Source organism: Castanea sativa, chromosome 3 (assembly GCF_040712315.1).
Source record: "Castanea sativa cultivar Marrone di Chiusa Pesio chromosome 3, ASM4071231v1".
NCBI classification, from domain to species: Eukaryota; Viridiplantae; Streptophyta; class Magnoliopsida; order Fagales; family Fagaceae; genus Castanea; species Castanea sativa.
In genome coordinates, this window is record NC_134015.1 from 41,146,813 (window position 1) to 41,173,217 (window position 26,405).

General features: G+C 35.8%; 1 protein-coding gene and 1 pseudogene across 1 annotated transcript in view; one reads left to right on the plus strand and one right to left on the minus strand.

The window, feature by feature from the left end:
* Window positions 1-26,405, minus strand: part of LOC142628961 (putative calcium-binding protein CML40) — a 45,891-nt gene extending 19,486 nt beyond the window's left edge. The window contains exon 1 of the mRNA XM_075802983.1: window positions 25,607-26,405. Within this exon, the coding sequence (XP_075659098.1) occupies window positions 25,607-26,007 (401 nt within the window). The 5' untranslated portion in view covers window positions 26,008-26,405. The remainder of the gene's footprint in view (window positions 1-25,606) is intronic.
* On the plus strand, window positions 5,979-9,325 carry LOC142629476 (putative disease resistance protein RGA4; annotated as a pseudogene).

Genomic DNA, 26,405 nt, shown 5'->3' on the forward strand with positions numbered 1-26,405 from the left:
TTATAGCCCAAAATCGACTTTCTGAAACTTGAGATGTTAGTAAAAAATATAGTTTTGTAACAGTGCTTACTAATTATATTGTTTGGAAATTAATGTTAATTTCTAATTTTGGCCCACTGCTGGTACTTTGGTCATTTTGGCTAGTTAATCTTAATGAATTTTCCTTTTAACCAGAAAATATTAATATATATATATATATATAATAAATTATTATATGATACATCAAAGAAAATATCGTAATGGTACATATAGATACATACTTTCTCCTCTCATATGTATATTGAGTTCCACTATGAGTTTAATGATTGGAATTCAATATTACATGAGAGGTGGGATCAAGTCATTATTGTATTATCAGTGTATAATTATTCATTATTTAGATTGTGATGAGAATCAACAATCATTCAAGGATTCATTTCATGTTCCAGTTGGGCCTATTAAAAGAGCAAGATCCAAGAAGATCAAAGAAGCATTTAATAGGTTGAGTCAAGAGATTTGGGCTGATTCTAACTCAGGACATTCCAAGCTATTGAGGGCTGATTTGGCTTAATTGGAAGCGATTTATGGCGTGGATTAATGGTTGATTGACTTTCCAGCTCTATATCAGTTAATGGAGATTTTTTCCTATTCTGGAGCTGCTATTTCATACCAAATTTACCTCAATTTAGGGTTTTTATTATTTAGAACGTTTTTTTAGTTATTTTCCTATTTTGGATCTACTAATTTCAGACCAAATCAACTTTTATTTAGGGTTTTATTATTTAGTACATTTTTTATATTTTCTATTTTTCAGTCATGTCTTATAAATAGAATGCACTCATTGTAATAGAGGATTATTGAATAAAAATTAGAAAAGGTGAGGCTTTGCTCTTCTTTTGGTTCTTCAAGAACTATGAACTTATCAAGGATTTTTCCTTGTGGTGTTCAAACTTTATACCTTTGGTTTATGATTCAATTATAATCATTGGGTCGAGGTCTGTTACTTATACTTTTGGTTCACGTTTCACTTATAAATGTTGGGTCAGGGTTCTATCAAAATCTGAATTTTAGCTTTCCTAGACAAATATTCCAATATTATTTGTTGGGTCTCAAAGCGTGTCGATTGAGGTTTGCATCAGATTGTTTTATACTAAAGAAATTACAAAATATTCTTGAAATAGTACAACCTATGTGGCATTTTATACCAATAAAAATAAACCATTTAAAATATGACTTAAGCATAAAAAATTCATGTGAAAAAACTTAAAAACTTTGTATTAAGTGAGCTTGCTTTTATTGCTATGAAATAACATGAAGTTTTGTAGTTGTATTTCAAGAATATCTAATAATTACTCGTCATAAACATCAAAAAAAAAAAAAAATCCTAGACTTATAATACCATTCACTCAAATATCTTCTCTTCTATCATGATTTGTTAATGCAAAAGGTTTAGAGCTAATAGTGCAGTTTCACTAGTGTTGCACGTATGAAGTGAGCACTAGAATTGAATGTGACCTTGGGGTATTTTGGGGAATCGAGAAATATCACACCCCTCACATGGAAGTGAATTCTACAAATGTGATATATCTTAGCAATACCAAATACTTTCTCATCCTAGAAAATTAGGAGCCAAATGGCATCCTATGCGTGTCACTGTGTGGGTTCAAAGCCATCATCTCTTGGAATCTATGCTCCGTAGTAGTTTTAATGATGTTTTGAAGCCTCCGTTCACATTCTTGCTAAATGTTTATAGCCTTGTTGTTGCTATAGTTATTGGAATGGATGGATTTAAAATAAAAACAAAAAACAAAAATTTACCCCCCAAAAAAAATCCAAAAATAATGGGAAAGGACATTGGTTTGTTAGCTAATAGTAAAATGTACAGTATAATTCTCTCACTAACATACCCATGACAAGTGTAATTTCGGAAAGGAGGAAGAGGAGACGATGATGACTTTTTTCTGGATTAAAGAGAGAATGTGTGGAATTTTGAACTTTATATATAGTCAAAAGCTTTGTAATTCAACTGGACACCTCCTTTTTTCACCTTCCCATATGCATGTATCTAATTCAATATCTGCTTCAATACATTTCAAGTTTTCAACCCATTTATCACTAAATGGCAAGGATCTCATACATTCCCGCATAAGGTCTCTGCTTTTATATATACTAGTGTGTAGTTTCGTGCATATACATAGGTACAATTGAAAATAATCACAATTATGTAGTTCAAATTATACCTTTTTTTTTAGAATGTGTTCAAATTATACAAGATGTTAACTTATAATTAAAATCATACATTTCTAAAATATGTAATGGTTTCTCATTTTATATATACTAATATGTAACTCATGCTTACACACAGGAATAATGAATTGTAGTGGTGCTATTGAAGTTAGTTTAAATTATTAAACATATAAGACATAGTTCGATGAGGACATTTGGAGGTACTAAAATAGTTTTTCTTTGCAATATTCATGGTATTGTTTATGCTAAGATTCTCATTTTATTGTTATTACTTATATAATTTGAAAATTACTATTAGATACTACATATAAAATATCAATTTACAATTATTGTCTGTGAAATTATATTAAATATAACACAAAACAAAATAATAAATTGGTCAAATAGTATCTTCTAAATTGAATAAAAATAGATGCATGGGATCATTCAGCTCAATTATAATTTCTTACGTCCAATATCTTTGCATACAAAATATCTGAATAAAAACAATATAAAAAATATGCTCATTAGTTCAAAGAAAAAATAACAGCAAAAATCTAAACAATTTAATTTGTATGGAAATCCAATAAAAGAAAATTCTAATTTTAATTTATTTTTCTCTAAACTTTGGTTTTAAAAAGCAAATATATATATATATATATATATATATATATATATATATATATTACCTAGTTAATAATGGACCATATATAGTCATGGTATATTACATAAATGGCTTTTAAATTTAAATTTTTTTTAGTTATACAAAAAAAAAAATCAAATAAATATAAAATCATTCAAACTCTCTTTCTATAATTTTATATATAGAGTTAGATATATGATTATGTTTTTTTTATGATTTATTTATATTGGACTTTTCATTTTCTACACTAAATTAATTCATTAGGCACAAAATTTAAAAAAAAAAAAAAAGATTAGAGGGGACACGTGGTGTAAAATTAAACTCTAATTAAAATCCAATTTTTACAGTAAATTAATTCACTTGGCACAAAAATTTAAAAACTTAGATTAGAATCATTAGATGAGACACGTAATGCAAAATTAGACTCTAATTGAATTCCAATTTGAAATTTGATTAGATTTTTTCTCAGTTTTACTTATTAATATATATGATTTAGAATTTAATTGGTTTTAGATTTTTCAGTTTTTGCACCTAATAGTTCATTTGCACAAAAATTAAAAACTTAAATGGATATGTGGCAAAAAATTGGACTCCAATTGAAATCCAAATTAGAATCTAATTGGAATTGTAATCTTCAATTTTTACACTTAATAATTCACTTAAAACAAAATTAAAAATTAAATGGGACACATGGCACAAAAATTAATAATTCAATTAAAATCTAATTGAATTTTTTCTGAGCTTTGGCTATTAATATATATATATATATATATATATATATATATATTGAATATTGATTAAAAAAAAGTCTAACAAAAGTTAAAAATTAATTTATTAACATAAAATCAAGAATTAAAAAAAAGTACGATTAAATTAACGAAAATAACTAAATTGTCTTTTAATTAATTCACTTAAGCAATAGATTCATATTTCTAACTATAATAAGAGCACATTACACCAACCTTCATTGAGGTTTTACAAAATCATACATACTCTCAAAATGTTTCATGAAATAGCACTCTTCCTTTAAGGTTTGTATAGATGTGACAGTCTATTGCATTTCCTCTTAAATTGTGATTTCACTAACAAAATATTCTATTTAAAAAAAAAAAGATTTTTACCTAAATTTTGGACATAATGACACTTCCTTTTGTTGAGGTTTGTGATGAATAACACCTCCTTGAAGTGTGTATAAATTAATATGAATTTTTTTTTAAATGATATATTTTTGTAATGAAAATTTAATTGTTGTATTTTTAAAAACTAGGGGTATTATTTGATGAAGCCTCGTATTGTTGTAATTTACCCTTAAAACTATCTTTATTTACTTTATTTCTAATGACATGTGATATTCTTGAAGTTTTTTTTTTTTTTTTTTTTTTTTTGAGAAGAAATAATATACTTGAAGTTGATTCCTTCAAATATTAGAGCACATAATAATTATTGTAGGGGTATTGGGCACCCAGTAATTTATCAAGGATGTCCCAACAAAGTCTTTTGGGCTAGAAACCCAAATCCGAAGACATCAAAATGATCTTGAAGTATCTAAATGTCCAAATACGTCCGAGGAGTAGATTTGTCCTCGGATTGTTAAGCCGAGAACATAGGAAGAGAAGTTTAGTGTCCCCGGGTTATGTTATAAAGAATCCTACGACTACGGGAATACACAGTATACGTGGAGGACAATAGAAAGAGCGGTGGAATATCTAAAGTAAAGCTGCTACCACCGCCCATACATTAAAAGCTCTGTAATTGATACGCTGACTGCATAGATGGAGGGATGGGACCTGAGCATGGAGCTTGGAACTTGGTCCCTAATCCTAGCGGGCTTTAGGGAAGAATGGATGGGACAAGTATCCGGAATCAAGATTGCAACCATGAAGTGGAAGATGATGAAGAGAAGGAAAGGAGTATAAATAGAAGGGAAGACATACGAGGAAAGGGGAGGCTTTTTCAGGAAGAAAAAGAACCAATAGCATATGATAATCAATATTTGTATCCAAACTTAAGGAAATACTATTATAAACTATCCTCGGATTTCGTCCGAGGAGGAATTCTCAGTCTTACTTTTGCAAACAACTCTTTAATTTGTCCCATTGGGCCCAAAGCCCGTTCTTTCCCTTATTGTCTAAACCATCCTTGAAATCTAGATTACAAACCCATCCTCTACAAATTTATTGTAAAAAAAGGCCTTTCAAGCCCATCTCCCTCCAGTCACAGTTTGGGAATTTAAATTGTGTCCTTACAATTATAATACAAGGGCCGTAAGATACTTTCTTACAAAATGTTTCAAAATTTTTTTTTTTTTTAGAGAGTTTCAACCTATAGCGTCCGCTCCTGATAATAGTTCTTTATTATTAAACCAAGACACCAATTAGTTTTTGGTGTAGGCGAGGATTGAACCACAAATCTCTTATACAACTATCAGAAACTTTACCAGTTGAGCTAATTGAAACTCACAAAATGTTTCAAATTTGATGTGTGAGACGGCCGGCCAGTCCTTAGTACTTAGAATGCACGAACCATATTGGTGAAGAGTGAAATGCAATATGTCATGTTAAAGCGATTTAAATAACAATATAAACCTATAAAATAAAAAAGCTTAGGCTCTATTAAATATTTGATAATTACAAAGATCTAAGCCTTGTAATTAGATTCTTGAGAATTTATAGTTGCTTTGGCTCTGCATGAGTTTGGAGTATGTTTTTATTTAAAGGAACACAAAGGTAATGATTAACTGGAAGGAATCAACTTTTACTTTAATTTAATTATTTTTAGTGAGATCGTAACATAAGTTGACTTAACAAATGAGCAATTTATTGAGAGAGAAAATAATGAGACATAACAAGCCGACATCTGTGAATGTGAAGGATACCATATCTTGTTCGCAGAGAAAAGAATCATACATACATAACATAATTGCAGGCTGACACTAGTGAACATGAAGGAGAATATTTTTTTTGTCATCGTTCATAAGCAAAGAATACGTGTGTTATTAGCAATGTAATGCAAGCACGCAAAAGCACTTGGTATAGATATTGGTTGCTCTGTCTGGTTCATCCTCCTCACAGAAATTGTTCTCATCTTACCCTCTTCACAAAGATAGCATTCATTTAATTTCCAGAAAGAAATGGTGAAAGGAGTTCTTTTCGATGTTACTAAGGGAATCATCGAGAAAGCCGGCAACCTTGCAATCCAAGAGATTGGACCACTACGGAGTCTCAAAGCCGAGATCAAAAAGCTCAATGACACAGTTTCGACAATCAGTGTTGTGCTTCTGGATGCTGAGGAGCAGCAACAGCACAACAATCAAGTCAAAGTGTGGCTGAACAGGCTGAAGGATGCCATTTATGATGCAGACAACTTGCTGGATGACATCTCCACTGAAGCTTTACGACAGCAGGTAATGACACAGAATAAGAAGGCAAAAGAGGTACGCATTTTCTTTTCCAAATCGAACCAACTTGCATATGGTTTTAAAATGGGTCGTAAGGTTAAGGCAATGAGGGATAGGCTAGATGCCATCGCAAAGGATAGGGGATTCCACTTAGATGAACGTCATGTAGAGACACAAGTGGTGGGTTATGGGATGAGAGAAACTTATTCTTTTGTACGTGATGAAGAAGTCATTGGGAGAGACTACGATAAGGATAAGATTATAAAAATTCTTTTGAATTCCAATGTTGAAGAGAGTGTTTTGATCCTTCCAATAGTTGGACTTGGAGGACTAGGAAAGACCACATTAGCTCAACTCATATTCAATGATGAAAAAATCCAAAATCATTTTGAGCGAAGGCTTTGGGCGTGTGTCTCTAATGACTTTGAAGTAGAAGTAATTGTTAAGAAAATTTTAGAGTGCACAAAAAATAAGAAACCAGAAAACCTTGAAATAAACACATTGATTAATGATTTTGAGAAAAAAAATTGAAGGAAAGAGATACCTACTTGTGTTGGATGATGTATGGAATGAGGATCCTCAAAAATGGCATAGCCTAAAAGATCTTTTAAAGGGAGGAGCAAGAGATACTAGAATATTAGTGACTACACGTGACATTAATATATTGGCAAGGATTACCCAAACGGTTCGACCATACATGTTAAAGGGTCTAGATGATGAAAAGTCTTGGTCTTTATTTAAGCGGTTTGCATCGGCAAAAGGGCAAGACTTAGAAAATTCATACATCAAGGCAATTGGAATGGAAATTGTTGCGAAGTGTAAAAGAGTCCCTCTTGCCATAAGGACTTTAGGAAGTGTATTGTACTTTAAAAACCCAGAAAAAGAATGGTTGTCTTTTAAGGACAATGAACTTTCAAAAGTAGCTCAAAAAGAAAATGATTTCTTACCAATACTTAAGTTGAGTTATAATCATCTTCCATCATATTTGAAGCAATGTTTTACATATTGTTGTTTGTTTCCAAAAAATTATAAAATTCATAAACCAACATTGATTAAAATGTGGATGGCGCAAGGATTTATTAGGTCTTCAAGTCAAAACCAATGCCTAGAAGATATTGGTCATGACTATTTTATGGAATTACTTTGGATATCATTCTTCCAAGAAGATGAGCAGGGAGATACATTAAAATTCAAAGTACATGGCCTTATGCACAGTCTTGCGAAATTAGTAGTAGCATCTGATACTATCACGTTTTATTCAAAAGATGAAGACATTCATGAGAAAACTCTTCATGTGTCATTTGATCGAACGTTTCTCTCATTATCGAGAATTCCGGTCTCATTGTATAAAGCATGTAAGATAAGAACATTTCATTTGACAAGTCAATTACAAGATCCACAAATAGGATTGGATAAGACAACTTATTATTTAATTATTTTAAGTTTTAAGTTCATACGCTTGTTGGATCTACATGGTATGGGTATTGAAACAATTCCAAATTCTATTGGGAAGTTGAATCATTTAAGGTATCTCGATCTATCTCATAATCACATAAGGATGCTTCCTAATTCCATCACAAGATTGCATAATTTGCAAACACTGAGATTAAGTAGATGTCCAATTAAAGAATTGCCTAAAGATATTAACAAATTAGTCAACCTTAGATATCTTGAGATCGATGGTTGTTCGTTGACCTATATGCCACATGGATTGAGGCAGTTGACTAAGCTTCGAACATTGTCACAATTTGTGATAGGCAAGAATAGCTATTTAGCTTTCAAGCGTAACAGTGGATTGAAAGAACTCTACAAGTTGAACGAGCTAAGAGAAACGCTAGAGATTAAAGGATTGAGACACGCGAAAGATGCTGCATCAGAATCTAAGGGTGCAAATATGAAAGAGAAACAACATCTTCAAGGCTTGAAATTATGGTGGCAAAAAGAAGATGTGGATGAGTCCAACATTGGGTATGATGAAAAGTCTCTTGAAGCCCTGCACCCACATAGCCCATCTTCAAATCTTCAACAATTGCATGTAATTAGATACATGGGAGTGAAATTTCCCAGTGGGATTTCCTTGCTTTCAACTCTTGTAGACTTTTCCTTATTTAATTGCCATAACTGACAATATTTGCCACCGTTAGATCAATTTCATTCTCTCAAAAGTCTCTCCCTTGAACTGTTGAATGATTTAGAGTATATATCAGAGAGAGATTACAATGTTGAATGATTTAGAGTATATATCAGAGAGAGATTACAATAGGGACTTATCTGATTCTTTAATCCTCCCATCTCTACAGAAACTCCAAATTCATAATTGCCCTAAATTAAAAGGATGGTGGCAACAACAGAGGGATTCTATTGAGAAGGTCAATAATCATTCACTTCTTTCATTTCCTCGTCTTTCCAACTTATATATTTCGGTATGCCTTAAGCTGACATCCATGCCTCTCCTTCCAAATCTTGAAAAGCTAAAACTAGGTATATGTAGCTTGAAGCCATTGGAGCAAAAAATGTCAATGGAGGTGATAAACATGACAACCTCAAGAAGTCTAACATCAAATTTTTCTTCTTCTACCCTTGCCACTTCCTCATTCATGCCTCTCTCCAAATTAAAGTCTATGTCAATTGAGTATATGGTGGAAACCCTGCCCAAGGAGTTAATGTGCAACCTCATTTCTCTCCAAGTGTTAACAATAAAATATTGTTGTGGTCCTCTCCCTCTCTCTAGACATCTCACTGCCCTTCAGAATTTGAGAATTATTGGTTGTGAAGAATTTGATTTAGCAAACGATGAAGATGAGATGGAATGGCATGGCCATCAGAGCCTTCGCCACCTGATGTTCAACCATCTTCCAAATTTGGCCACTCTACCGGTGGGGATTCAATATCTCACCTCTTTGCAAACACTTGAGATTTACCATTGTCGAAGTTTGACGGTAATACCAGAGTGGATCTGTAACCTCACCTCTTTACAGACACTAAAAATTTTAAGCTGTCCCATCTTACTAGAAAGATGCAAAAGGAGAGATGGTGAAGATTGGCGTAAGATTTCTCACATCCCACACTTATATATATAGGTACCTATCTAAGTCAACATTACTTTTATCCTAGTCCTAGATAGAACATCAAAAATCCAATTTCTTCTACTTCACTAAATTTCCTGGTAACTAAATTTCAGATGAAGAACCTACTCTTAGGATTTGGAGCTTAGTAAAACCTTTTGGGCGCTGTAATTGGTCAACAAGTCAACAAACTCAATGGTAGTATCTCTTTTCTTTTTTCCTCTTTTAGATGCTCCGGTTAAAGGACAATGAGTAAATTACAAATTACACTTCTAAAGTTTGGGAATTTTTAGATTTTACACCCCGAAATTTCAAATTTTAGATTTTACCCCTAAAATATGATGGTGTTTGGATTTTACTACTCAAAGTTTGGAAATGCTTGGATTTTACTTCTAAAGTTTCAGAATTTTGAGGTGAAAAATCCAAACACCCCCAAACTTTAGAAGATAAAATTCAAATTCTAAAACATTAGGATGTAAAATCCAAACACTCTCAAACTTCAAACAGTAAAATTCAAATTCTGAAACTTCTTAAGCCATTAGGAAAAAGAATATGTGAATTTTCCTAAATCTATTTCTTCATTTTGGCAAATTACATCTTTGTATATTGAACTGAGTTGATGAGTTGATCGGTTTTATATGCTTCATTTCTAGCTGTGTAAACAAAGTAAAATTGGGCACAAACCACAAAGTGATATCGGGGTAATATTGTGGGAAGAATTAAATTTGGCAGTCATTCTGTGGGAACTAGCTTGTTGCGCAGGTATTCGGTTGATTCTATTTGTTGTTATATATGAACTTCCAACTTGCTGTTATATCTTCAGATTTTTTTTTTTTTTTTGTAAATACTACCATGTCTACAAATAATGAGTTTTTATTAAAAGCACTGCTTGATATATAAATCAATTGTTAATTTCCAATTGAATGGAATATGTTTCTAAATAAAAGAAACAGAGATTTCACTAGTAATCAAAAGGTATCTATACAAATAATTATAGAATATTCCTGAAGTACGATAAATGCATACTTCTCCCTCACGTATAATTATGGGCCCACTAATTAAATTCATGGTAGAATCCACAATTTATATGAGAGAGAAGAGTACACATTTATGGTACTCTCGGAATAATTTTCCTATACATTAGGAATTCAATAACCAACAACATGATGGCATTGAATTGAAACTCGTGAAACATTTGTGGCTTTTGTGATTGAATTCCCGATATAATAAATGATTATCTATCTCCAACTGTAGTAAAACATAGTCTTGATACTGAATAGTCATCACTTTTCAGTTTTTAATAAAAAATTTCCTTTCTTGTAGGAGCCCTATCATTCAGTCAGGGGATTTAGCTCATGTGTCTGGAAGCTTCATTCTATATATATTTATATAAACGATTTTCTAGAATTGGCCTACAAGGTGAAGGCAAGACCTTGTCTGAACCAAGCTAAATGAGAAAGATCAATGCTCTTTTAAACGTGCACTTCCTCTTCTCTTGAATGATGGTGAGCACTCTTTCTCTCTATCATTTGTAGTTTGTGGAGATTTTCTTTTTGGGTTGATGTAACTTTTATTTATTTTTGAGTGGCTATGTCCCTTTTAGTGAGGATTGCCCTAAGATTGTAGATACTGGGAATTCATTTGTGTCCCATCTTAGCATAAAGATGCGAAAGGAAGTGCATGAGGATTTCCATAAGATTTTGTTATATCCTAGAGTAGGAAGTGAATCCATTTCAGTTGTAAGAAAACTCATCTCTACATATCACTGTGTTTTCCCTTTCCTTGATAGAAATCAAAATCAAAATTTCTTCTTTCTTTTCTCCAAGAAATGGAGCTTAATGAAAACTTTTTTGGTTTCAACAACTCAAGTGGTATTAGCATTTTCGTTCTCTAGGCTTCTCTTTCTGTGACCCAACCTGAGTCTACATTAACTCATTTTCTATAACCTAAAGATCACTGGTCCATTCATCTAATATAGATCCATACTTTTCAAACCAATGGCCCATAGGCCTATTAGCGCATTCATTGGATTACTTGTATTGGCCCATTTAAAGATCTAATATTAATTTCATTATAGATTAGGTATTTAATTTTGTCAACTATAATCCCAAATCAATGAAACAGTTCCTTCACATCAAAAAAAAAACGAAACAGTTCCGATTTGAGGCATCAATCCATCTTTATTATTCATTTAATTTATTCTAACCATAACAGAACATATAAAAAGTGAAATTTATTGATTAAACTATGGGGCAAAAGAAAATATAGATGTTTATCTCACATTAGTTGTGTGCGCCTAGTATCTACTATTTATAACCACAGTCTACAACTATAAAGGTTAGGCTATTAATAGAAATCTTGACTTTTCCCTTGATTCAAGAGAAACTAAGTCGAAGCTTTTCTCACGTAGGGCTCTCTAAGGGACCCTGGGTTGATGAAAATACCACTCTATTCTTCGAATAGAGCTCCTTTCCCTACCGGTGGAAAATCGGTAACCTTCTAAAGTCTTCACCTCCTTTTCTTTTTCCCTAGTGCCACCAGTTCTCTCATTTGTCATGGAGGACCTTGAGAACCAGTGGGCACGTTTTTCCCTCAAAGCAAAAGAAAGCAGCACCATAGACCTCCCTCCAATGGTCAAAAGCAATAACCGCATCCTCGTCATGAAACTTTTCACCAAAAGGAGGGTCAACCTGGAAGCCCTCACAAAAACTTTACAGAGTATGTGGCGCTCAGTTCGGACTTTCAAAGTGTGAGACTTAGGATCCAACATTGTGCTCATAATTTTTTATGATGAAACTGATCCGTAAAAGCTGCTGGTGCCAGGGCCTTAGACCTTTGACAAATATCTTATTGGTTTATACAAGCCAACAGGGGAGGAAACGGTGGATGATGCCACTTTTGAAAAAAAAATGCTTTTTGGGTCCAGATGCATAATCTTCCCCTCCGCCGCATGAAAAACCACCGCTAAAGCTATCGAAAAAACTTTGGGCACCGTTGAGCATGTCAACATGTCCTCTACTGGAGAATGCTGGGGTTGTTACCTCAGAGTGCGAATCCAACTCGATATCACCCAACCTCTGTGCCGAGGAAGAATGGTGAACATTGGCGAAGCAGAACCACAGTGGGTGGCTTTCCAGTACGAGAAGCTTCCGATATTTTGCTATTGGTGCGGACTCCTCAACCACGATGAGAAGGACTGTACTCTCTAGTCTGACAGAGGCGGAACTCTACACACTGAGGAGCAACAATACGACGCATGCTTACGTGCTCCCATCAACACTCTTCAACGGCCCCAAGTGGTCACCGACAAACCTACGCCACAACCCAAACACCCCAGTGGACCACTGCGACCCCCTCGCCCCACGCCATCACCAACTCTGCCGGAACTACCGCTGCGACAAAACTCACCACCCTGATAACTCATACCATCCTAATACTTGCACCAACCACATCTGAAACCGAACTTAATATTCCAAAACACACCACAACCTACCCCGATACGAACCCGCCTACTTTTCCACAGCAAATCACGCACATTGTCCCAATAAATAAGGAAATCTAGGTTGACACAGATTTTTTAACACCCATATCTCAGAAATTGACACCCCCTTAAATATCTACCCTTTCTCATCTATGTCAACCTCACCACAAAAGGAAACCACCCCATGCATGGACCACCCCATGATTTCTTCCCTTGACCATGCATACAAAATTCCATTAACAACCTAATATTGTGACAGTCAAATTTTTGATACCCTAGTCATGCACATGCAAGATAATATACACGTACCCTTTCATGGGCCAAAAAATAAGTTGGACCCATCCCAAGGTACATTGAAAAGAATTGGGCCTCCACAATAGGTACTGGACTTAAAACGTGCACCCCCACCTGTTGGATCAAAAAGCAAACCCGAGGACAAAGCCATGGACCCAAAACATAACTCACCCCCGGCTGGACCAAAACGCAAGCCCATGGAACAATCCCATGCACATGCAACATCCATTGACAAGAAACAGAAACTCGAAGATGATCCACGTACTTTGGAAAATTTTGAGACAGATAATTTTGGATTGGCGGTGACTGCCTGGCAGTACCGCTGGGTCCAATGAGTGTATTAAGTTGGAACTGTCGGGGCTTGGGAACCCCGAAACAGTTAACACTCCTAAGAGAGCATGAAAAAAAGAAGCTCCCATCTGTGTTTTCTTAATGGAGACAAAACTTTCCACGGATCAGTTGAACGGCAAGAAACAAAACTGAGACTACAATCAGGGTCTCATGGTCTCTAGTGAGGGTCGTAGTGGTGGCTTAGCTCTTCTATGGAAACTAGATACAAAGGTACATGTCAAAAAAATTTCACGTTGGTTTATTAATGCTCATATGTTTTGTGAAACGACAGGAATATGTTGGAGGTTGACAGGTTTCTATGAGCATCCCGAAAGTAGCAAGCGTGAGGAAACTTGGACTCTCCTTGAATCTCTCGAACAAACAAATCACCTTCCCTGGCTCTGCATTGTTGATTTCAATGAGATTACAAGCCAATCTGAAAAAGTGGGTGGTTGCCTACGACCAACACGCCAAATGGATTGTTTTCACACTACCATTCACCATTGTAATTTCATTGACCTTGGATACATTGGCTCTCCATTCACATGGTCCTGAAATCACCCTGTTAAAAATCGTATTCATATCAGGCTGGACCGAGCCCTAGCCAACACGACCTGGAAGTCGCTCTTCCTTAATGCCACTGTCCATCATGTTTCAATGTCATCTTCGGACCACTCCATGCTCACCATTCGGATACAGCCCTCCAGACCTAAAACCACATTCCCGACCCCTCTTCCACTTTGAAGCCATGTGACTTCAAGACCCACAGTGTGTCGATATCGACTAAGAAGCATGGCATGAAGGTCTCTATAAGCCGAATGGTGCTTCAATTACCAACTGTCATGCTAGCTGTCGTGACGGACTGACTGCTTGGAATATACTTGAATTTGGTCACATAGGGAATACGATTGCGAAGCTGAACCAGAAGCTTCAAGTCCTTAAGCATCATCCTATCTGCAACGATATTGAAATCCAGGAGGTACGAGCGATGTTGAACCGATGGTTAGATGCTGAAAATATAATGTGGCACCAGCGCTCACGAAATTTGTGGATCACTGATGGTGATCAGAACACTTCCTTATTCCATCAAAAAGCATCAAATTAGAAAGATAGAAACTCAATTCAGAGCATTTATGATGCAATGGGACAATGGTAGGGGATGATCACACTACTGAGAACATCATTCTAGATTATTTTGAGACCATCTTTCACTCCAATGGGCCTACTGATACCTCAGTCCTGGTTGATGCAGTCCAACTTGTGGTCACGAACAAGATGAATACCTCCCTCACTCGGACTTTCACAGCTGAAGAAGTCCACAAAGCTCTCAAACAGATGCATCCCAAAAAATCTCCAGGTCCCAATGGCATGCCTTTTTGGTCTCTTATAAGTGAATGTGTCCCCAAAACTGTTCTGGATTTCTTGAAATTGGGTATTATTCCTCCAAATTTCAATGAAACACATATTGTTCTCATTCCAAAGACCAAAAATCCCACGAAAGTGACTCAGTACAAACCGATAAGTCTCTATAATGTTATTTCTAGACTCACCTCCAAAGTCATTGCTAATCGGCTAAAGCGCTTCCTACCCCATATTGTAAGTGAAAACTAAAGTGCTTTCATGTCTGACCATCTCATCACAGACAATATTATTGTTGCCTTTGAAACTATGCACCACCTTAATCAAAAAAGAAGTGGTAAGATTGGTGAGATGGCCTTAAAATTAGATATAAGCAAGGCCTTTGATCGTGTTGAATGGGGCTGCTTAGAGAAAATCATGCAGAAAATGGGTTTCAATGATAAATGGGTGAAACTTATAATGCAATGTATTACCTCTGTTACATATTCTGCCAAGATTAACGGGAAACCCCGAGGTCATACAATCCCGTCTAGGGGTTTGAAACAAGGAGACTCTATCTCCCCCTTCTTGTTTCTTTTCTATGCAAAGGAACTCTCAACTCTTCTATACCAATCTGCATCTATTGGACAACTTCGGGGTGTATCGGCTTGCCCACTTGGACCGAATATATCTCATCTATTCTTTGTTGATGACAACATCATTTTTTTCCAAGCAACACCAAAACAATGCAGCCATCCTGAGCATCTTTTAACTATATATGAGCAAGCCTCGGGCCAACAGCTAAATAAGGAGAAGACTGCTCTTTTCTTTAGCAAAAACACCCCATGGGACACACAAGAAGAGAGAAAAAAATCGCTTTGGAGCAGAGGTGATCAGACAGCATAAGACTTATTTGGGCTTGCTATCCTTAGTTGGCAGATCAAGGAAACACACCTTTAGAGCTTTAAAGGAAAAGGTTGACAACAAACTCTCTAGCTGAAAAGAAAAGCTGTTATCCCAAGCAGGTAAAGAAGTTCTCATCAAGGTAGTTGCACAAGTCATTCCCACATACACAATGAGTGTCTTCGAACTTCTGGATTCCCTATGTGATGAATTGGCTAAGATGATTCGAAGATTTTGGTGGGGCCAAAAAGAAGGTAAAAATAAAATGGCATGGCTGAGCTGGGACAAAATGTGTACACCAAATGAAGAAGGGGAATTAGGTTTCCGAGACCTCAAGGCTTTCAACCTTGCTCTCTTAGCTAAACAAGGCTAGCGCTTGCAGATGAACAACAACTCATTAGTCCATAGAGTACTTAAAGCCTGTTATTTTCCAAATACAGATTTCCTACATGCGGAGTTGGGCACGAAACCATCGTTTGCATGGTGAAGTATTTTGTCCGCTCAATCTATTGTGCAATCGGGCTACCGCTAGCAGGTAGGAGACAGTAAGTACATTGGAGTGTGGACGAATCGTTGGCTGCCAAGACCCACCACCTTCCGTGTCCTCACACCCTCGACCTTACTACCTGTAGATACAACAGTGGATTCTCTCATGGACCAAGAAAGTGGTGAGTGGAATCTCAACCTGATCAACCAAGTTTTCTTCCATGAAGATGCCACATCCATCCTAAGCATTCCTCTAAGCCTCCACAAGCCAAGGGACCGCATGATTTGGGCTTTCACTCCTAGGGGGCGTTTCACTGTCAACAGTGCATACAAAGTTGCAAGAACCATCACCCAGCTTTCTACCTCAGCCGAGACATCTCAAAGCAATGAGCAAACCCGGTTTTGGCACCAAGTTTGGAACCTGCACATACCCAACAAGATAAAAAAAATTTACGTGGAAAGCATGCAACAACATACTTCCCACAAAAGCCAACCTCTACCATAGACGGTGATGAAACACGGGTTCATCAGTTGTAGTGAGGTCGTCCAGACGGGACCAGACTGATGAATCACGAGTTCGTCAGTCGTAGTGAGGTCGTCCAGACGGGACTAGAGGTCTGCTTGTGTCGCGGTGGAAGAAGAAATTCTCCAGAATGGTCACCGGTGTGGTGCCTGCCACAACGTCTCCGATGCCAAAGTTAGTACAAGGGAGTTTATAATAATAGACTATAAGAATGATTAGGGATATCTTGTAACTGTGTTCGTACCTTCTGTTGGCAATGCATGGGCTTTATATATGTTGTTCTAGATTCTAACCGTTGTGGTAGTTATTGTGGCTTTAATGCCTCTTTTAGTAACGCTTCTTGCTGAGTAATGGGGTTTTAATATGCCTTCAACGGTTCGTCCAGCTGGTTCTTTAACTATCCAGGGTATTATTGGTGGCATTGAATGATCCTGCTATCCTCGTCAGTGACGTGTATACTTGTTTAAGCTCGTCTCAGAGAGTAGTCTCGTCAGTCCCATCAGATGCCTTTAGTCTCGTCGGCAGTTAATCTCGTCAGTCCCATCAGATGCCTTAGTCTCATCTGTAGTTGATCTCGTCAGTCCCATCAGATGCCTTAGTCTCGTCAGTAGTTGATTTCGTCAGTCCCATCAGATGCCCCCGGATTCTGTGGTCGTCATGATGTTCCATGATGACCATAGAAGATGAAAGGGTTTTTTTTTTTTATATAATAATTTTTTGTCTACGTCAGTAGTGTACATCCATCTAGGCAGAATCTTATCACGAGGCTTCATCAGTAATGTACATCCATCTAGGCGGAATCTTATTACTTACTTCATCGGTAATGTACATCCGTCAAGGCGGAATCTTATTACGAGGCTTCATCAGTAATGTACATCCGTCTAGGCGGAATCTTATTACTTACTTCGTCAGTAATGTACATCCGTCAAGGCGGAATCTTATTACCTAGCCATTCTCGATGATCTTTTGGCTTCGTCGGTAATGTACATCCGTCAAGGCGGAATCTTATTACCTAGCCATTTTTTATGATCTTTTGGCTTCGTCAGTAATGTACATCCGTCAAGGCGGAATCTTATTACTGACTTCGTCGATAATGTACATCCGTCAAGGCGGAATCTTATTACCTAGCCATTTTCGATGATCTTTTGGCTTCGTCAGTAATGTACATCAGTCAAGGCGGAATCTTATTACCTAGCCATTTTCGATGATCTTTTGGCTTCGTAAGTAATGTACATCCGTCAAGGCGGAATCTTATTACCTAGCCATTTTCGATGATCTTTTGTCTTCGTCAGTAAACCGACGATCTGGACGCTCCCTCTTTCGTCCTTTACGTTCGTCCTCCCTCTTTCCCCTTTCTTCTGTTTTCTCCATATCTTTAATGGCGGCTAGCGCATCCTCAGCATTCATGTACTTTTGCGCCTTTAAGAGCATTTCTGCCATCGTCTTAGGTGGATTTTTTGCCAGCGACACCACAAACTCTCTAGACTTCAGCCCTGCTTTAAAGGTTGTCAGCTATACTTTGTCATCAGCGTCATCCACTTCTAGGGTTTCTCGGGTAAAGCGTTTTACGTATGACCGCAAGGTTTCTTTCTCCCGTTGCTTAACAGTGAGTAGGTGGTCCGCTGGTCTCTTAGGACGTTGCCCTCCGACGAAATGGCGCAGAAAGGCGCTACTCAACTGTTCAAAGCTATCAATGGATGAGGTTGGCAACTTTATGAACCACTCTCTTGCAGCTCCCTTAAGTGTGGTAGGGAAGGAACGACACATTATTTCATCAGGGGGCTGTTGGAGGCCTAATGTCGTCTTGAAGGTATTAAGGTGATCTTGGGGGTCCTTAAGCCCGTCAAAATGCTCAAGCTGAGACAACCGAAACTTCGCTGGCACTGGTCGTTCCAAGACTGCCACGGAGAAAGGAGAATCTGTTGCCCTGACCATTCTATCTAGGCTCTGATCTGTCTTCTCCTTAATAGCATTTCTCAGTTCGTCCATCTCTTTCCTCATCTCTTGAAGAAGACCAGAATTTTGTTCGTCTGGAGTAGTGGTCCTTCGTCGATCGCTTCTCTCATGACTGTCTCCTTCATCCTCCTAGACAACTCTAGACCGATTCTCCTTATGCTGAAGTTGTTGTCTCATCTCTTGATTCTGCCTGGTGAGCTCTTCCACAGTGGCCGCAAGAGCTTGAACTTGCTGAGCCAAGGCTGCTGAGTCTTGGTTGGACTCCATCTGGATATCGAAGTTGGTAGGAATTGCGCTTTCGGATTGTAGTACGAGAACGTCGTCCCCACAGACGGCGCCAAACTGATGAAACACGGGTTCGTCAGTTGTAGTGAGGTCGTCCAGACGGGACTAGATGTCTGCTTGTGTCGCGGTGGAAGAAGAAATTCTCCAGAATGGTCACCAGTGTGGTGCCTACCACAAGGTCTCCGATGCCAAAGTTAGTACAAGGGAGTTTATAATAGTAGACTATAAGAATGATTAGGGATATCTTGTAACTGTGTTCGTACCTTCTGTTGGCAATGCGTGGGCTTTATATATGTTGTTCTAGATTCTAACCGTTGTGGTAGTTATTGTGGCTTTAATGCCTCTTTTAGTAACGCTTCTTGCTGAGTAATAGGGTTTTAATATGCCTTCAACGGTTCGTCCAGCTGGTTCTGTAACCGTCCAGGGTATTATTGGTGGCATTGAATGATCCTGCTACCCTCGTCAGTGACGTGTATACTTGTTTAAGCTCGTCTCAGAGAGTAGTCTCGTCAGTCCCATCAGATGCCTTTAGTCTCGTCGGCAGTTAATCTCGTCAGTCCCATCAGATGCCTTAGTCTCGTCTGTAGTTGATCTCGTCAGTCCCATCAGATGCCTTAGTCTAGTCAGTAGTTGATTTCGTCAGTCCCATCAGACGGGTTATCGACGACCCCACCTGTGAGGCTTGCACACTAGCACCAGAAACGGTTGCACATTTATTTTAGGAGTGCAATGTTGCTAAGGAACTTTGGACTCTCTCGAACATACCACTGGAGAGAACTGGGATCATTCATAGGTCATTCATGGATCTCATCTGGTATCTACTCTTCAAACAGCACATGGACACCACACTTATCGAACTGGTAGTCATAATAACATGGAGTGCATGGTTCAACGAAAACAAAACTCAACTGGGGGAAGCACAACAAACTCCGCAAGAAATTTGGAGATGAGCTCGCTCCATATTACATGACTTCCAGCTTGCACGCCTACTCCCACTCAGCTCAAAGAAGCCATGGATGGCCTTTCGGTCCCACCTGCGTTTCCCTGGTACAAGGTTAACGTAGACGCTGCAGTCTTCTCCCAGCTTGGCATGATCGACGTCAGTGTGATCATTAGGGACCACTTTGGATCTGTTGTTGAAGCCTTAAGCAAACGCCTCCCTCTTCCATTGGATCCTTTGGAGGCAAAAGCAAACGCAATGGATGAAGCCACTATTTTTGCATGGGACATAGGAGTCAGAGATGTCATTTTCGAGTCAGATTCCACACTGGTTTGCCATGCTATGGAGAACCTCACTGACACCTCAGTCTCACGTGAGACAATAGGAAATAGACCAGCTCATACTTTAGCTGCTTTTGTAAAGAATATTGACTTTTTTGTAACTTGTATAAAAGAGTGTCCACCTTTCCTTGCATCTTCGGTTTCTCAAGATGCAAAGTACTATTTTCGCAACTTAATAAAATGAGAGTATTTCTTATAAAAAAAATGTAAAAATAAAGGTTAAACTATTTTGTAGTTGTACTTTCATTATCTGTTTTAATAGATTGTTTACTCAAAAAAAAAAACAAAAACAAAAAAACAAAACTATGGGGCTTATTCATAAATCATTTTAATGGCCATTAAATAGAGAAGGTAGAGAGAAACTCTATTTAGAGAGGAATAAAGATTCGCTTAAAGTGAGAAAGTGATTGTCAGAAAATTGAAACTAATCACCTAGGTGAAACATAATGTTTTTTTTAACAATTTCTTTTCTTAATTTGCTTTACAATATACTGTAAAAATAATGTAAATGAATAATAAAGATAGACAAACACTTCCAATTAAAATGGTTCAATAAGTTTGAGACATTAATCGAAAAAATTAAAAACTTGGGACATAATTTGAGATAGAGTACTAAAAACTTTGGTCTGTTTTATGATATAACTTCACCTTTTTTTTTAATTATGACAATACTTACATGAATAGTTTAAAAATGCCATGTGTCATTTTTATATAAACACTAGTATAAATTCATCTTTCTCACAGATGGATTTGATTTTGTTTTCCTGAGGTGTTACCAATCCTTTTTTTAATCACAATTATTTAGTTAGATATAATTTTTGATCTTATGATTAGGCTTTGAGGAATTTATTTGTGGAGAAAAGTACAAATATGTCATACTTTCACTAAAAATAGTTAATGCAAGCTAAAGTATTTGAGTTTGGATTGTATTTAGTACTCTTGTGCATTAGATGCAACACATATATGACATGTGCCCTAAAATGAATATAAATCGGCCATGTATCACATTTAATGTATAGGAACATTAAACGGAAGCCAAACCTAAAATACTTTATAAGTCTATCATGGCCTACTTGAATACTCCAATTTACAAGACCAATAAGATTTGTCACACCATGCACCCATAATTAATGTACATTTAATTGATTTCACTGGCCAAAAATTTTAATACCATCAAAACCTAGGAATTGTACAAGATGCCACGGTATCCAATGGCTAGGAAACATTTTTTTAAAAAATATAATTGAAAAAAATGTGATTGAATTTTTTTTCTTTTATATAATTTAATGTTAAAACAAGAAGAGAAAATTTGAATCTTAAATGTTATGAAAACGCAAGAAAGTGCCAACAAGATTTCCAAAGCTCTTGGCATATCTATGATTTGGATTGGATTTGGACAAGTTAAAAAAAAAAAAGAGAAGAAAAACTGTAAAAAGTAAAGAGTTAAAAAAATTAGGATAATTTTAAATAAAAAAAATCCAATCTACTGACAGAAAATCTATTTAGTATTTAAACTTGTTGCTAGCTATTGCGTCCGCGCAATTCCTAAATCCATCATTCATGGCCAAATGCTCCTATGTTCCATTCTTTTCAGCAAGAAAAGCTAGCCAAAATTAGTCTTTAACGATGAGGATGAAGATGACAATGATGTGCTCGAGCTCAAAGAAAGACTTGATGCCTGTAACCTTGACTCATCTCCTGATCAATCAGCTGGTAAATGCTACATGCTTATATTTGTGTTTCCATTATTCTTCTTCATAAAATCAATTGCAAGAGAACAAAATACTGTTACGTAGATTGATAGAATTTTTCCATGTTACAAGCGTCGACTAAAATTTCTACTTGAGATCAAGGGCGGCGCTATGTACAAGGGTGGGGGCAATGGCCCCCCAAAAATTTGAAAATTTTTAATATATATATATATATATAATTTTTTTAATATTTTCAAGATTTAATCTACAAAAATAAGAGTTAGCCCTCCAAATATTTGAATTAGTCTAATGATGTTCTTAAAAAAAATAATTGGTTTAATAGTTATCAAGATATAGCTTTATTTTTTACAATTCTATTTTTATCGTAAAATATACTCTTATATCTGTTAAATATTTGATAAAGTTTAGCATTAAACATGTTTGAATCTATCTTTTTCAACTCGTTATATGGCAATTAACAAGTTATTAACTCATTAAAAAAATATTGTCACTAAAAATACACATGAAATGTGTATTTAGTTGTCATATAATGGGTTAGAGCAAGATAGTTTCAAATATGTTTAGAACCTAAATTATTTCTCCAAGTTTTGGACTATTCATATTTTTAAAATTTTCATTTGTTCAATTGAAAGATTTTTTACTTACTTTAGTATAAATTTTGATAATTTGTACTATGAAAATAGAAAAAAAATTATTTTATTTTATGAAAGATCGCTATCAAGCATAATTTTGATTAAAAATACTAAGTTCTATTTTTTGTTCAATATATGTATATATATAACTTATCAAATAAAAAAGTGTATATATATATATATATATATATATATATATATATATATATTAGTACCGCAACTTAGCTCCTCCTAACAAAAATTCTTAGCTCTGTCCTTGCATGAGATGTAGTAGACCTAATTAGTTTCTTGTGAATTTATTTATAATCTTTTAATACGAACATTGTTTAAGTACTTTTTCTGTTAGTATGTGAGTAAAATTTCTCTTTGTTTTTATGCCTGACTGCCATGGAGATTGAAGTTCCCAAATTACCAACCAAGAAGAAAGAACCTCGCAATTAAAAGGGCTGCTGCTGCACAGAAGAAGAAGCCCTTGGCAGCTGTTTCAGAGATATCTGATGATGATGAAGACTTTGAGCTAGAAGTTGTTGCTGCTCCAGAAACTGGGAAAAAGTGAGAAAGATGAGGGCATCTCCATTCAACAAGAAAACTGGTTTTGTGTCGGGGAGAGTGGGCGAGGAAAATAAGGCAACTGAAAATGAAGAAAATTCGAGTTCTGCTTCTACTTCTGCCAGTACTTAAGAAACTATTGAAGTTGCACCAGCAAGGGCGAGGCCTCAAAGGGTGAACCGCAGTCAGACAAGGTATGTGTTGAGTGACTCTGAAAGTGAACATGCCACTGAGGATTCCAACTTTGATAAAGAAGAGGGACTAAAGTAGTTGTTCTGTTGAGAAGATGACTAAAAAACTCTCATGGAAAACACTTTTCGCTCCATTAACATGAATTAGATTAGTCAAATTAGTAGTCAACAAGAGGGGAAATCGGCAATATTAAAATTACCTTCTGGGGGCAACAAAAAGAGGATCCTATCAACTTGTTTCGAAATGGGAACTAAATCTCTTTCCCCTTGTAATGTACTCCTTGACTCTTGGTTTGTAACTTTGATAATCTGCTGAACTGCATTCCCTGGCAATGATCTTTGTCTATTGTGACTCTTTCACCTTGCAATTCAACAATTACATCTCATTAATATCATAGAAGTTAGAATGCCAGCAAATAAGTGCAATTGCTTCATAAGAATTAGACGATTAGTTTGCATGTTGGAGGAGGACGAAGTGTACAAACTGTATCTTTCACTTGAAGATATAGCATTTCCATTTCCAAATGTGAGTTGGTTTCTTTAGTGTAATTTATTATTTCTAATTTATTTATTGTCTAAAAAAGCTTCACATAAAATTTAAAGAGATTAATTTCTGGGGCGCAGTACGTTGCTGATGGCGATCCCATTTTGCCGAGCTCCCTTCTTCATAGCAAATGCCTCTTTCTTTTGTTCTATTTCGTTTGCCTTCTCAATTTCTTTTTACTTGTCTTTTTTTAATTTTATTTGCTGACTCGCAGTTAACAAAATGATTTTTTCTTTTTTACTTTTGTTGTTTTGTAAGTCTGAGTCAGTGACCCATGTGAGCATCAAATCAAACTTAACTCACTTTTTCTTTTTCTCTGAAGTTCAACTATAAATAACGTGCACACTAGCTGCTATTGTCGTGATCTTGAAAAAAAAAAAAACATATATATATATATATATAACAAAAATTTCAAAACGATATATCGATATTAATCAATATCAAAATTTTTTTTTTTATTAAATCGGTATGATCTTCGCTACAAAATTGACTTTTTTGAATATAGTTCAAGTCAAAAACCACTACAAGTCTAAAGTTGAGTTCATTGTTTACTAAGTGAAGATTCAATGCAAGATATACCTTCATGATGCATAGTGAGATGTATTTTTCTAGTAATTTTTTTTTTTTACTAAAATTTAATATTAATATGAGTAGGGGAATGTTGTCGCATTTTAATATTAAATAATTAAAATTAATAAAATTTACAACTTAAATGTAAATATGTGTGACTCGCATGTTTAATTTCACGTTGAAAATGAGAGACTCTTTTATTATTTTTAAGTGTGGAGATTAATGGGTTGAAATACACTAAAGTAGATATTGGATCAGATACATGTGTAGGGGCAAGGTGAAGAAATGAGACCCGAGAGCTTGAGTTGAATCTTCTTAAAAATAGTGAGTGTCGTACCTCAATCCAAATAATATTGTATAATCTGTAATCTCTTCTTGATAAATATTATTCAGTATTTTTATTACTGTTGTACTACTATTTTTTTTTTATGTTTGCACCGACACAGTTTTTGGGACCTAACTTGTATGTGTTATGGCCATCAAGGCTTCGGTCACATGAAGTAAGAAGTAAGAACTACAATTTTTTATACCCATGACAAAGTCTACAAGTATTTACACCCAGTGTAAAATTGTAAATACAAACTCAATTTTTTCGCTACTCGCATTTCTCTAAATTCTTTTGCAAAGAGGTTACAAGGCCCAAAAATACATTAAATGGTACTAGTCCCATCACATGCGGTTGTGCGATGAGTTTTTTTTTTTTGTGGCCCTATTTCGTTGCCAAAAAAAAAAAAAAAAAAACAACAACAACAACAACAATGTGTTTTTATTTTATATATATATATATAATTTTTATTTGAAAATTTAATTTATAAGTGGAAAAAACAATCTGAAGATCACTAAGAGAGTGACTCTATTTTTTTTAGTAGGAGTTAGAGTTGTATTTTTACCAGATTGTCCTTTAGTTTTCTCTCTAGCTACTTAAACATAAGATATAGGAGCATTTTAGAACCATAAATATGAGAAATCCAAACAGAAAAAGCCCCTTAAATAGTAATATATAATTTACATTAAAATTTCTACACCACACTATTCAACACTAATAAGAGGTTTGTATTATTCAGCGAAAAAAAAAAGAAAAAAAAGAGGATTGTATTTTGTAACTCAACTGGTCCTTCTTATATTTTCAAAACAAAACAAAAACAAAAATAAATAAATAAAAATGAATAAATAAATAAATTTACACAGTACATGACTCATTGTATCATCATGACCTTGAACTCCTCAAAATTAAGCACCCCATTGCCATCAAGATCAAACTGGTTAATCATAGCAACACATTCTTCAAGTGTTCTTGACTCGCCAAGTCGGCTAAGCATACTCTTCAGACTCTTTGGTGTGATGCATTCAGCTCCATCTGTGTCATACATCTTAAAGGCCTCTCTCAAGTCCTTTATTTTCTCTTCCTCACTCCCATTTTCCATTAAACCAACGAAATCCTCCAACCCCAGCAACCCATCTCCATCTGAGTCCAAGGATTCAATCACTGTCTCCACCTCCTCCATCGGCAACCCGCCACTTATTGATTCAATGCAACGACACAGCTCCAGGGCTGAGATTTTACCATCTTTATCTTCATCAAATTGTTGGAATACACGGTTGTATGCACTGCATTTGTTCATGGTCAATTCTACAACAACTGAAATAAGATGAAGATTATATAAACAAAGTGTTCAAGTGGAAATTTGAGAAATTATTCAATGTAGTTCCACGAAAATAAGCAGCTTAATATTTGGGGCTAGCTATGAACACCAGGGCTATAAACTGGCAAAGTATAATTACTACTTCTGGGCGACTGTGAATAAGAGTTGGCTGTAAAGGCTGAGTTATGAGACCTCTATTTATAGTTTTGGCAGACGCGTAGTTCGTTGAGCCTAACGTGAAACTTCTCGGGAAATGAAAATAATCTTACGGAAATAGGCAAGAAAGTGCGAGCATGACCTCAAACACGCTTATGGGTCAGGCCCATGAACCTTCCCTACTTTAAGTAGTTAGGACCTAACTACCCAACAAATCCCCT